Below are 14517 nucleotides of genomic sequence, written 5' to 3'. Positions count from 1 at the left end.
CTCTAGTTTTTGCCCCCCTTCCCTTGGCCCCCCACCCTGTCCTGTCAATTGGGTGAAGAGCCTTGGTGTAATTATATCTAGTGATCTATCTATGAGGCCTCAAATTAATGCTGTCACCTCTTCCTGCTTTTTCCATCTGCGCATGATCTGCAAAATTCGCAGGTTTCTCACTACTGAGGCTCTCACACTTGTCATCATGGCCCTTGTCACCTCCCGTATTTACTATGCCAACTCCCTGTATGCTGGGATTCCTGCTTACCATCTTAATCGGCTTCAGCTGGTACAAAATAAGGCGGCCAGACCGGTCTTTCAACAGCCTAAGCACCAACATGTCTCGCCACTGTTGAGGAGATTGCACTGGCTCCCAGTAGCCTCTCTATGCATTTTTAAACTGGGTTGCACTGTTTTTAAGGCACTTCTTGCTCTTGCCCCAGCTTTCACTTCCCTTAGCCTCAAGCGTCACATTCCCTCAAGAAATCTCCGGTCCTCTGCACACAACCTCCTAACTGTCCCCAGGTATAAACGTAAAAAGCACGGAGGCTCTTGTTTCTCTTTTCTCGCCCCTGCACTGTGGAATTCCCTTCCGACTACAATCCGAGTCTGTCCTAATTATACCTGTTTTCGCAAACTACTCAAAACGCATCTCTTCCAGTTAGCCTACGAGTAACCCTGCTGCTTGACCCCTCTGCTTTTGTCTATGAGCGCCATGAAACCGTCTGGTGACCGTGCGCGGTAAAAATGATTTTATCATAACATAACATAACAGACCTCTGTTCCTTCACCAACCAGATCTAACAGTTGTGGCAGATGCGTCCTTTCTGGAATGTGGCGGCCATCTGGGAGAGTTGGAGATCAGAGGACACTGGTGTCTGCTGGAGACGGGGCTCCACATAAATGTATTGGAGCTCCAAGCAATTCGGTAGGCATTGAAGGCATTTCTTCACTCTGTCAAGGGGAAGTTAGTGCAGGTGTTCACAGACAACACCACAGCTGCCATGTGCTACTGCAACAAGCAGGGCGGTGTGGGGTCATGAACCCTCTGTCAAGAGGCTTTTTGTCTCTGGTTATGGCTGGAACAGCAGGGCATAGCCCTGTTGGTTCAACACCTGGCAGGTTCTCTAAGAGCCAGGGCGGACAAACTCAGCAGCCTAGCGGCTCATGAGTGGCGTCTCCAGTCAGAGGTGGCGCAAGGTCTCTTTCAGCAGTGGGGAAAACCTGGGTAAGATTTGTTCGCCTCCGAAGATTACGCGCAGTGTCATCAGTACTGCACGCTGGAGTTTCCGAGGTATGCAAAAGAAACTGATGGATGAAATGCTGGACAATGCAAATATTCACCCCCAGTCACAAGGATTTGGGTTTTATCCATCATTCTTTTGCTCACCACACCACCCCAGTTTGGACCCAGCCATATGCAAAACAGTCTTGACCCTGTTCCATGTGGAAACAGTCAAGAAGTATTTCCATTGACTGGAAATCGCGCTACAAATACAGGCACCCCATTCTTTCAGAAGTTAAATGCCTGGAAAATTAAAATCGGGCAGGTTTTTATTAAGGTAGATAATCTACCAATTAACATTGGTCTTGAATTAAGAAACAACAAAGAAAAAGTCGCATGTGAGCCAAACACATGCAGATCACAACGAACACACAATCTTATCAAAACTATAATGCATGGTCTCCATGTCCATTTCTGGAAAGCTATTAATTATCTGAATCTTAAACCAAGTGATATATCAAATCATTGTAGGCCTCTGTAAATGTAATCAATTTTTATCATTCACAAAATTGTAATATGTTCAGTGGCGATCTACAAACATGACGTAAGTCCTGGCATGGCCCTTTGGTCCCAAGAAAAACCTCTGCAAATTATCTGCAGACAGGAAATCCACGGTATTATAATTGGGAGAAATAGCCTGTCAGTCTTAAGGTGGTCTTCACCAAACTTTGTCTTACTACTCCATATTTTTCTGATCTCGTTTTGTTTGCCTTAGGGTTCTGTGTGCTTTACCGCTGCTAACCAATGCTAAAGTGCATTTGCTCACTCCCTAAAAACATGGTAACATTGACTTATGCCCAATTGGCATATTTAATTTACCTGTAAGTCCCTGGTAAAGTGGTACTACATGTACCCAGAGCCTATACATTAAATACTACTAGTAGGCCTACAGCATTCATTGTGCCACCAACTTAAGTAGACTCACCAACTTGTCTCAGGCCTATCACTGAAGTCTGTGGGTGTAATGTTAAACTGTCATTTTGACCTGGCAAAGTAAACCTCTTGCCAGGCCTAAACCTTCCTTTTTAATATATATGTTACCATTAGGGTAGGCTCTATACAGCCCAGAGAGTAGGGTTCAGTGTATTTAAAAGTAGGACATGTGCCTCTAAATTTTATATACGGGTGGTGAAAAACTCTGCAATTCATTTTTCACTATTGTTAGGACTGCCTCTCTCATACAATAACATTGGATTTACCTTATTACATTTAATAAGCTATAACTCCAATATGGGAGCAGGTAGACAAATCATGTTTGTAGTCTTTGACATTGTAATGAAAAAATCCTCTTTAATGGTGAAGTCAGATTTTGAATTACAAGTTTGAAAATACCCCTTTTAAAAGTCGCCATTTTCCTGCCTTAGCCATTTAGAGCCTGCAGTCTGCTTCAGGTTAACATGACTGGGTGAGGTTGGACTTTGTGTATTCCTACCTGGCACCCACACACAATAGAGGCTTAGATATGCCTGGATGGGAAATCAGTGGCAGGATAGGGGGGCAGAGCTATGCTCAGCCCTACTCACAGATGGATAGCCTGTGTCCTGCATTCACACTAAGGATTGCATACCCCCTGTAGTTTGTCTGGAGCCAGGGCATCGGAGACAAGAAACATGAGCACTTCTCTCTCTGAGATGCTTTCTGTCTAGAGTGGAACTCACGACTCCTGCATGCCTTCCCACCACTTCCTCTCCTGCATCCAGTTCTGAAGATGATCAGAACCAACAGGGTTTAAGTCATCCGTGTAGCACCAGATTAGGCTAGAAAACAGTAGTACCCAGAACCCCTGGTCATGATTATCTGTCCTCCAAACAAAGTGGGAGGATCTTCTGTTGCAGCAGTAGGGCAGTGTGTTGCTCCTAGGTCTGCGCCTTTTGTATCCCTATGGTTGGATAATGAGCATTGGCAATGGACCTCTTTTAAACTGTAGCCTGAGAATTTAGAGTTGGTTGGCATTTTAGCTCCCTGATGTTCTTTTGGCAAGCATGGCTGTTTGGGAAGAAAGTTATTTGGTCTTTGCTTTTCAATGAGTTTGGACAGGTTCTAAGTTAGGATCATAAAGAGAAATATTGACAGAGGCATTTGAGATCATGTTAATTGCACTTCTTGTGGAGATTAAGGACCTATGATTAAGGAGCTATGCCCTGAAGACTGGTATGTAAAATGCCCTTGGTTGGTATTATTTATTGAAAAGCTGGATAACATGAAGAATCTATGGGGCACATGCATCATTGCTTTTTGCGGTCACAAAGGGGCAGATTTGCAGAATCTGCCTCCTTGTGACCACAATTTTTACATTTGGGATGCATCATCCCAAATGCAAAAATCACTTTTAAAGTTCTCGCAAAATTTGTGATTACTTAAATTGCAATTGCATTTAGGGAATCGCAAATTGCGATTCTGTTAATGCAATGCAACAACAAACAACAATTAGCAATTTCGCTATTAAGAAACACAAATTACGATCACCTTAAAGTTGATGGTAATTTTCGAAAACTTAGAAAAATGCTCAAAATTCACTTTTCAAAGTTCTATGTTGCACACATACATGCCCTTGGGGCATGTGTGCGTGCAACATGTTTTTTAATCGCACTTTCAGGGGTGCATCAGGGTGTCCTTTTGGCCCCCGTATCACCCTTGAAATTGCATGGGTAATGTGCGAGTACTTATTTGGTACTCGCAAAGTGCGCATGCGATTCCCATTGATTCCTTAATTGCGAGTCGCAATTTGTGAATCGCAAGTAAGGAATTTAAAAAAATCGCATCTTTTGTGTGAATTGTTCATGCATTGCATTTTGCGATTTCTAAATAGCGACTCGGTAGAATTCGCTATTTAGAAAACGCAAAATGCGGGATTGATGCATGTGCCCCCAATTCTTCTTCAGCAGTACTCTCACACATTGATAGATTACATTCTTAATTCCTGTAGTATATCAGCCTGTTTATAGGTGAAACTGATAAAGTAGTTTGAAAGGGAGGGGGTAATTAAATGCTGGATTTAACGCTTTATTTCAGGAATGGAGCTGTGAGGATTTTTGAAAATATTAAGACTTTGAGACGCATTTTAGTACAGTGAGTGAGAAGGCCTAACAAGAAATATTGAGAAAGCATGGTGTCATGATCAGCTGCACATTAGCATTTGTAGGTTGCCAGCTTGGATGTAGGAAAACTGTATCAAAAAAAGACAATGATAAGGCCTCAGTCTGGTGACTTCATTGGTGGTGGGAGGGAACATGCAAAGCAAAAGTGGTTTTGACATTGTGATGAATAGGAAAGTGCAGATCGTGAAGAAAAAGAACTCACAGAGGGGAGTATGAGTTGATGAAAAGGCAAGAGGGAAATGGTGACCAAATAGGGTAGCCAGGTGCAAAACCTGATTGGCAAAACTCAAGACTTGATAGGTCAGAACTGCTTCATCTATCATATTGTATATATGCATGTACACATGTTCAAATAATCCCAAATGGTACCACATGTAAAATGGATTGAATTTAAACAGAAAATAATGTTATAATGGTGCCTCTGAATTTAATAAACATTGTATACCAGTGCAGAGTTAAGACCAGACCTTTTTCCCATACATTTGGCATGTGTTATACCTTATTCCTCTGTATTAATTTGTATATTGATTGATGCTTAATCCTGAAATTGATCAGTTCAAACTAAGACGACTGACATGCATTTGTTCCTCTTTTCCTGTGCAGGTGACCTCTTAGTTAATCCTGAGGATGCAAGGTCAACAATCCCAATAGCTCAGATTGCTCCAGACTTGGTTTTGGCTGACCTTCCCCGAAATATCATGTTAAACAATGATGCGCTGGAGCTTGTTCTTTCACCAGAATTCTTGTTAGGTATGAACTTTTTTTACTAGATTGATGTTTGTTCTTACATATCATATTAGGATGTACTGCAAATACAATATGTTTGTAGCATGTGTTACTGTAGATACACATTCTCTTTATTCACATGCCATCTATTGTTGGGCTTGAATGTTTGCAACGTTGTTTTCTATGAAGAATTCTCTCAAGTTACGGGGTATATGGTGGCTCCGTATTGTATGTCCATTGCGCTCTGGTACCAACCTCATTTGTTTTAATGTACCAACTTCAAAAGATGGCTCTCCTAAGGGCTAACCTCGATGTCGAGGACCGCGCGCTCTGAAAGCCCTGATCACTCAGAGCAACCAACTCTTGACTGCCTCTAAGCATAGCATGATACCCGGCAAAAGCGATTGTATATCAATCCACAGATGGTAACGATTACTACTACTAAGCCACCACCCAATGTCATTGACACCCTACTACCTAAGTAGAAGCTGACCTTTTTGGATGACTTACCTTCGGCACAAGAACAGGCTACCGGTCACAAAAAGAGGCACAAGGACAAGGGCTCCAACCCCATCCACTCCGCACCTTCCACTCCTTCTCTGCCTCCTTCTCCTGGACCATGTCCTCATCCTTACCTACAATCTCCGGGCACACTACCAAAGGCATATACAACTTTGGGTTCACCACAATCATCAGGATCATGTAGCCGCTACAATGAAGAGAAGCCATAGCTTGGGAGCCATGCGAGGGGGAAGACCCCTGTAATTATTATTCTGCGAACTCTACTGTTTACCCAGACCCAGATTTGTAGTGTTCCAAATCCACCCCACCAGACAATACAACTTCATACCATGAGGCAATACAATGGGTTGTCAAATATAATGAAGTGGACCTGCATATAGTACAAGAGGAGAGCGATTTCTTAGTTGAGACTAGGGGTGAGCAAAAGTCATGGAGTTGTACTCCCCATTATTCCCTGGAGTGACATAAAACATTCTGGAATTCTGCACAGTTCCGCCCACCATTAGTCAGCACAAGTCCTCGTGTGAGCAGTGCACTGTCACGCATCTGCACATGTGACATCTGGGGCATGCCTCTCTGATCCCTGAAGCCCTCCCAGAAGGGACCCTGCTGGTAAAAGCAAGCAGTGAATTTTCAACCAAACTAACAGATTTGCAGGACACCATTTAAAGTGTATAATTGCATTCTATGTGTGTCCATGTGCCATACCCAAGATTCTGATGCCGGGGTAATTCTATGAAAGTTGTGACAAATCAAGTCGTCATCTAGCTTTTATCGCCATGGTGGAAGGTGTGGCAAAGCAATATACTGATGCATTGCCAAGCAAAAATTGTTGACTAAAGTAATTCAAGAGTGGCGAGTGGAGGACTCTGCTCCTTCTGATTTCTCATCCCTCACCGTCTTTCCCTCTCTCCTTCTCTTTCCACCTTCCCTCATTACTGCTTGCCCCCAGCCGTCCAGAGCCCCTCCCTTATAGTCCCCCATCAGACATCCATCTCCTCGCTGCAATATTGACAGGCAGGGAGATGGGGCTGAATGAATCTTTCTGATGAAGATACCAGAAGGAGACACTTGCTTCCATGACAGAATCCCTGAGCTATTGGACATCACTGTTCAAGTTACTGCTTGTGTGCACTAATGCTTTGAAAATAGGGTTGTTAACAATATCCAGGATGTTAGCATCCGGGGCATGAGAATAAAGCAAGGTGCAATATCAACTACAAGAACAGTTTACTATATACCTGACTAGTCCTTATCATAATATTGTATTGGGTTAGAATAAGTATTATTGTCTTTATTGATGCCCCAGGCTCCCTGAGGACAATATTAATGGCCTAGGGACTGGTTCCATTGCGATGTCAGGGATCTCACAGATGGACCCCTTTCAGTTACAGAGGGGGCATGGTTAACTTCAGACTGGCTCAAATCCCTGTTTCGTCACATTACCAAAGTGTGAAATCCTGGTAATATACACATAGCTGTTTCCCTCTTTTCCCCTCTCTGCAGATACTGGACCCTCTTGCAAGCTCGTTGAAGACAAGTATGGAGAGCTCTAAGGAAACATGCTAGTCTGCAATATTTCGACTAAAATATATTGCTGGAAGAGGCGCGTGCAATCTATAGGTTCCATGTGTTCAGCAAGTGTATTAGCCCAAAGGTCTTTTTAAAAGGGGTGGGGCATAGACAACTAGGTTACACACATATCTAGGCAGCAGGTGCTTTACCCCCAGACCCACCTCCGCAGCCTAGACTCACCGATCCCAGAGGAAGAACTTTTGGGCCTCTCAGCTGTACAGACTGCTCCCCCCCAGGAGGATGAGGATTGTGTAGCCTGGCCACACCGCCAGGGGGGTGTCCTTGGGTGCAGCAAACAGCACAGACATCCAGAAGCCGGTCCGGAGTCATCTCGCGCATTTTCCTCTGTCGCATGGCCCAGGCCTGTTTGAGTAGTGCAAGTGGCAGCTCCAGGTCACTCCGGAAAAAGCCTCTATCTGCTGTGCTTCCTCCTCCTTTTGCTCTCCCGGGCCTCACCAGCTCTCCAGGGCCCTCATGCAGGGTGGGGATGTGAATGATGTCATGGAGGCCAGATCGCTTCGGACTGGAAGAGCTAGTGTGGGTGGCAGAGACGATAGCTATTCTGGGTGGTGACAGCAGGCTATGATATGGTGTAGAGTCCCATGGAACTCATGGTTGCATGACAGTGCTGATGAATGATTAATTCCACCAGCAAAGCGGAGTGGTGGAATGTATTATTAATTCTGCATTACAAGCATAACGCGGAAATACTGAATTTCCCCAATTCCGCCGGAAGAATAAAAATTTGTGCACACCCCTAGTTGAGACCCACACTAAGATGGAGTGTGCCATCCAGTTTTTATCCATGTTAAAGGCATGCTAAAACCAGAGCCATTTAGAGATCCACTCAAAGCCAGGGTAGTAATACCTAGGATAGAGCAAAAGTACAAAGCCCCAAGGGTGGTACCTGCCCTTCAATGCAACTATAACATAGTCCTCACCTGACTCATTGATCCCTTTATGAGCCCCTGCAGTTCCTCTCCTTGAAGGTGGCATTCTTAGTGGCTCTAAACTCATTCAGGTGCACAAGTGAGCTTCAAGCACTCACATTATAGGAATCCTACATTCAGGTCTGCAATGATAGAGTAGTATTAAGGATCAATCTAAAGTTTCTGCCCAAGGTTACATTTCCCTTTCATCTAAACCAGATCATAGAACTCCTGGTCCTCTCTCTGCACCCACAGTCAGTGGCAGAGAGAGAGCCCTCCATACTTTAGATGTCGACATGGCTCACATTCCCTACATTTATAGGACAAAGGGCCTGAATTAGATCTTGGTGACGGATGTCCGTCTGTTGAAATATAAACCCCATTATATCCAATAGGATTTATAGCTCGGCGGACAGGATATCCGTCATCGTTGTGATGTAGTAACCCATCTGCCAGGATGTTAACCAGGCCCTAAGTCTTTTCATAAGGCGGACCAGTTTTCAGCAACCCCCAAAAAGGTCAGCATGTTTCAAAAGCGGGAATTACTACTAGGATAGGCAGTTGTATTCAAACCTGAAACCTTAAAGCCAAGAGAGTTCCCCCAACCCCCGGACACACTCTACATGAAAAAGGTCCACTTCCATGGCTTTCCTTGGAAACATCCCTTTAGATGATATTTGTAAAGCAGCTACTTGGTCAACTCCACACACGTTTACCAAAGACTAGTGTTTGGATGTTCAGACTAGACAGCAAACTTCTGTTGGCCAGCTGATCTTAAGCACCCTTTTTCAGACATCTGGTCTATCCACATGCTAGTTACCACTTAATCAGAGGGACCGCTTAACAGTCTATGCAGAGAATATGTTTCTATAGCAAAACATTCTACGAATCAAAAATGTTACCTTGTAAGCATCTTCTTGTAGCACGTAGTGCTGTAGATTTCCATGCGCCCACCCTCCTCCCTGGGTATGTGTGGCTCAGACTGCACATCTCTTTCCGTCTTTCTCGTTATGCTTAGTTATTTTGCATTGCACATGTACACACATTTTTTGACCACTCCATACTACACTCACCCGCTGGACTAAAAACAAATGGAATCTGATAGAGACTACTAGCCGCAGATACCAGAATTAACCCCAGGCGTGAGACTGGATCCGGAAACTTTTTTTGCCACAGCATCCAGGGCGACATGACGTGACTCCGCCCAGGCGTCGTCCACGTACGTGACGTCAGCGAGGTCACATAAGACCCGTCCCGGCACGCCCACATCAGTTTTTTCCTTTTCCGCGTGCAACGCTGATCCGGTCTTGCTATGGACCTGTTTAGGGCCCCTTTTCCTTCCATTTCTTTTTGGTTGAACAGTGTGCGAATACCTTCGGGCTCCAAAACTTGCACGTTTTGTGGGCGTCTTATGTCGGCGACAGACCCTCATCTCATTTGTATGTGGTGTTTGGGGGAGGATCATGGCACCACTTGCCTGGCAGGGATGAGGTTCTACCTGGTTCACAGATCTGGTCTCCTGTGGGGCCCTCTGTTCTGTATTGCCTTAATTGGCAGCCGTCGCCCACAGAGGAGCCACTTTCTCCTCCGTGGGGCCCTACGGAGGTGGGTACGGCCTTCGCTCACACAGTGTCCACGGCTGTGAGCATCCTGTGCATGGGTGACCCAGTGGTTCACTTTCCGGCGGATCATCTATTGGAGGTTCTCCACCAGGGCTCTGGTGGGAGGGAGATCTTACTCCCCTTTGAGGGTTCACTCCTCTCTTCTCTGGAGGGAGCTTGGAGGCGTCCTGCCTCAGGGGACACAGTGCCTCAGCATCTTCTGCACCGGCACCTCCCGGTGCCGCGTGACCCAGCATGTCTTTCCCTTCATCCCTTTGCCACCAGTTCTCTTTTGCGGACTGCTTTTCCCTCCCTGCCACCTCTGTTGACTCCGCCGTCCCGGGAGACCTGCTGGCTGGCCTCTTGGGGGCGCAACATGTTCGCCTCAACCAGCACTGACCTGAGGGCCCTTAACACCTTGTGTGTTCTGGCTAGGGCCTCTTCCTGTTTGTGGGACTTGGCTGAGTCTCTGGGATCCGCTGCGTCCTAGGAGACTGGTCAGGCGGACTTACGACATCATGCCTTGGATGGCCGGGAGCTTGCAGCGTTTATTCTCCACTCCGCTCTGGACATCTCAGAGGTGTTGGGCCGGGCCATGGCTTCCTCAATCACTCTCCCTAGCCATGCTTGGCTTCAGGACGGAGTGTTCCCTGAGAATATTCGGGAGCAACTCATCGACCTTCCATTTGATGGCAGCCTGTTGTTCCCTACCCCAGTCAACTCCGCCATCCAAAGGCTCTTGGCAGGACTCCAGCCTCCTCCGCCTTATCCTCCTCCTCCTCCGTCCCCTCTTCAGTGACTCCTGAGTTGCGTTGATTCTGGGCCTTCTCAGGCTGGTTGTTCTGGCTGTGGAGTGTGTTTTCTGGCCATTTGCGTCCTTCCTTGGGACTTTGGCATTGTTGGCTGCTGGACCGCCCTTTTGTTGATTATGTATGTTTGTTCTGATGGACGTTCTTCCAAAGAGGGTTCCCATATCTGGGACTTAACGTACCCTATGTGGGCTAGTGGTAGCTGTCATATGTCTTGTGCTCTGTTAGTAGGTTCTGGTCGCCTTCGGGTGCTGGATCTCCATGGCGTTTAGGTAGGTTATTTTTGCTTCTTGAGGTCGTGCGCGCGGCCACTCATGGTGGTGTGCACGGGCATCTCCTCTTCTCCCAGCTCCTGTCCTGATGTCTGGGATAATTCTGTGTTCTCCCTTGCCAGGCGCTGCCTACTCAGCCTTCCTGGGACCTCGGGCTGTTCTTATTGCTTCTGGCGGCATTGAACTTCTGGCGCTGTTCTGCACGCTGCTCTCCATCTGGAGTGGGTTTGCCTTCTTTTCTCTTGTTTCCTTGGATTCTCTAGGCTTCTTCTTCCTCTCTTCCTGTCTTGGCATTGGGCGGAAGCTATGTTGCATTGTGGGGGAGTGGAGTGCTTTGGCCTCTCTGACCTTGCCCTTGGTTCCTTCGTTGTGAGTGTACGGGCCTCTTCAGCCTTCTTTTCTCTCCTCATCCTCTTGGGGTCGGTGGGGTTACGCTTGTGGGAGTTCCCATTGCCTGGCAGGGACAAGGTTCTACCTGGTCCACAGATCTGGTCCCCTGTGGGGCCCTCTGTTCTGTATTGGCTGTTGGGGTCCTTTCGCAGACCCTCCTCCAAGCGGGTATTGCTAGGGTATCTGTTCTACGTGAAGGAATCTGCGGCTAGTAGTCTCTATCAGATGTACGAGTTACTTACCTTCGGTAACGATGTATCTGGTACAGACGTTCCTAGCCGCAGATTCCTTCAAGGCCCGCCCTTCCTCCCCGATTCTGCGAGGAACCTTGGGTTGGTCTTCGGTACTCTCCTCCCAGTGGGGGGCTGTCTCTCCTTTGAGTGCCTTCTTTGTTCTTGACGGATGGCTCCGTCTGGGGGCAGTTCATTTTTCCTTTGTTCTTTGGAGGATGGGGTTCTGGTGCTCCGGTGCCCTCCTGCTCTGGCTAATCCAGGTTTGGGGGGGATTGCTTTCTATCCCTGTCCTCCCTCCCCTCACTTGCTATCCTCTGATTAAGGGTCAGCTGGCCAGGTCTTGCCCTTGTCACTTGTGGGTGGTTGGCCTCTATATTTGGGTGGCTTGGAGGTTTGTTGTCCCTGTCTGTCTTGGGACTGGTCCCCTTTCTTGCTCAGGATGAGGATGGTAGGTTTACTACATGTGCCATGACCTTTACACATGTTCCTTGCCTCTGGGGCACGGAAGTGGGAGGCTGTCTATGTGCTGACAGGGTGGCTGCGCAGGGCTCTGCTTGTTTTTTCTTCTTCCCTGTCTTTGGGTTCTACGTTGTTGCCACTACTCTGTGTGGTGTTGTTAGTCACTGCTTCCTTCCAATTTTCTGCTCTTCGCACACTGTTCCCAGGCTTCCACGTTTTTTTTTTTTAATCTGGTGATTCCACGTAGTGGTGCAGAAAAGTTTCTGAAAAAAAAATGATGTAGGTGCGCCGGGCGGGTCTCATGTGACGTCACGTACCGGGACGACGCCTGGGCGGACTCGCGTGATGTCGCTCCGGCATGCAGGGATTCTGTGGCAAATAAGTTTCTAGATCCAGTCTCACGCCTGTGGATAATTCTACGTGAAGGAATCTGCAGCTAGAATTGTCTCTACCAGATACATCGTTACCGAAGGTAAGTAACTCGTACGTCAGTGCACAGTTTAACTAACATTTTTGCTTTCTTTACTGACTTATCTGACTGAATCTTGCCATGCCGAACCCTAATAAATAATTAATAAAGTTTTGTTGAACAGCACCAGTTATTAAATAAGCAAACCATAATTATATACTGGCTATATCCAGTATGCTTTTGCACACCTATTCCTTTTTAGGTCTCGCCTGCGTTGCAGCGTGCAGGCGCTGGTTCGCCTTGGCGAGATCTATTGTCGTCGCTTTTGTGTCTGGCTTCTCCCTCTTCGCAATATCCCTGCGTGGTCTTCCTTATTAATCACCTACTGTAAACGACCGCCACAATTGCTGACTTTCAATATACTTGTATGGTTTACACCTGGTTATCCCACTCCATTCCATGTTCCTCATCCAACCGCCTCGGATGCATTCAGACAATAGTAATGGTTTATTGCTTTTCCTTGACACCCGTTTTTCCTTTGAAAATTCTCGTTTTATACCAATGATCGCTGCAACTGACATTTAGATATGATTGTAATGATTAACACTTGTACATCGCTGTTATACCCAATTACAGTTTGCTCCAACTTTTCCTTCTGCTCTCGGTCATATGCATTGCTTTATTGTTTTCCCTTGTGACGAACAGTGCTCCCTTTTGTCCCAGCCCCTCCCCGCTCCACCGCCCATGCGAGTCACCCTTCCTGATTTGACCGGCCCCACAGGCGCACACGTGATCATGACACTCCCCCTCCCGGAAGCCACTCGACTTCCTTAAACAACCTAGTATCCCTGACTACGGCTTTCCAGACACGACGCAGCTAGTCGTAGTCGTCCATCGCTGCTTCACTCAGCGTGCGGTAAGCCTTGATCGCTCCCGTTCCCCACCTCGCTCTTCCCTGATCCTGATTCTTCCCCGAGTGAATCATTGTTTATTTATTGTTCAGATTCATTCCTGCATCACCGATCATTGAACAGATCGTGCTCCCCGCCGGCTCATTTGGATTACCGGCCACCGCCCACGCAGACCTGCCTTCTGGCCAGGTAATCACTGATACGTGCCTCTTTTTTGCCTGGGTCCCATCTCGCACATTCCCCATACCGACCACCCTTTCTTGCCCTTTCTCGCCCCCCACCTTAGGAATGCACTGAGCGCATCCTCGGCGATCCCGATCTCCAAGTATTCCGGACACCGCCTCGGATTTCTCCAGGTATTTCTTTTCGCCACACACGCTAGGCAGCCCGCGTTCCAACCTCCACCACACTTGTACTTGCATGTTATTTCTCCGAATGTGCGTGCTTCCCTTAGAACGCTCGAAACAACCATATGTGCCCACGTTCCCACCTCCCCCATAATTACTCTCGCAGGTCTTGACCCGCATGACAATTCACAGACCGTATGTGCCTCACATAGAACGCCTCCATCGGCCTTCCGTTTACTGCTCCCCAAGCCACTGTCTGTGAAGCATTTTCTCAACTCCCGCCGGCCTTCTCCTGATGACAAATTTTCCAGCTAAATCAGGATTTGCTTTGAACTCCATCCCCCGCTCTGCACTTGCCCCCACCCTCATCCCTCCACTCCTCGATGCCCCACCCCGGGCCCTCACCCTTCGCTGGCCTCACACAGGTAGACCGGCCCCCATAGAACCACCCCCCTCCACCCCTAAGTCATCCCTGCCCGGATAACCTCTCTTATCCCGAGTGCAATCGTTGTCCCTCCTCCCTGCCCCCCTTGCCTTCTTTCTTCCTTTCTTGTACAGAACCGTTTACCAATTACAACCCAGTCTTGAAGATGATCCCAACCAAAGAGTATCGAAACGTCATCGACCGTTCAGTGCAATAAAAAGCGCTGCCCCCAGTGTGGCTCATCCAAATTAATTCAACACAACTGAAAAATCCACGGTTAGTTATTCATTTGAGCCACATTGTTTTCCTTTATTCACTGTATATATTCAAGCACCATTCACTATGCGCCATATATGCTGACCACAATAGTCACTTGCGTCGCCACCTTCTGTGTCACTTGCATATGCTGAGCACCAAGTCCAATTCGGGTTGTTTTGTTATTCGTTCACTTACAGTGCTGCTACAACTGTAACTCGACAAACTATTCTTTTAATTATAAGATGCCATGAGCACTTTTGAAAAACGTATTGAATCTC

The 14517-nt window shown here is 47.0% G+C and overlaps 1 protein-coding gene across 1 annotated transcript in view; it reads left to right on the top strand.

Annotated features, from left to right (window-relative positions):
* The window catches only part of LRRK2 (leucine rich repeat kinase 2), a 2096839-nt gene that overhangs the window by 1392193 nt on the left and 690129 nt on the right, over positions 1-14517 (top strand). The window contains exon 38 of the mRNA XM_086967213.1: positions 4978-5124. Within this exon, the coding sequence (XP_086823339.1) occupies positions 4978-5124 (147 nt within the window). The remainder of the gene's footprint in view (positions 1-4977; positions 5125-14517) is intronic.

The sequence above is a fragment of the Lissotriton vulgaris genome, chromosome 1_1 (assembly GCF_964263255.1).
Source record: "Lissotriton vulgaris chromosome 1_1, aLisVul1.2, whole genome shotgun sequence".
Classification (NCBI taxonomy): domain Eukaryota; kingdom Metazoa; phylum Chordata; class Amphibia; order Caudata; family Salamandridae; genus Lissotriton; species Lissotriton vulgaris.
Note: the sequence above shows the minus strand (reverse complement) of the source record. Positions and strands in the feature narration are given on the sequence as shown.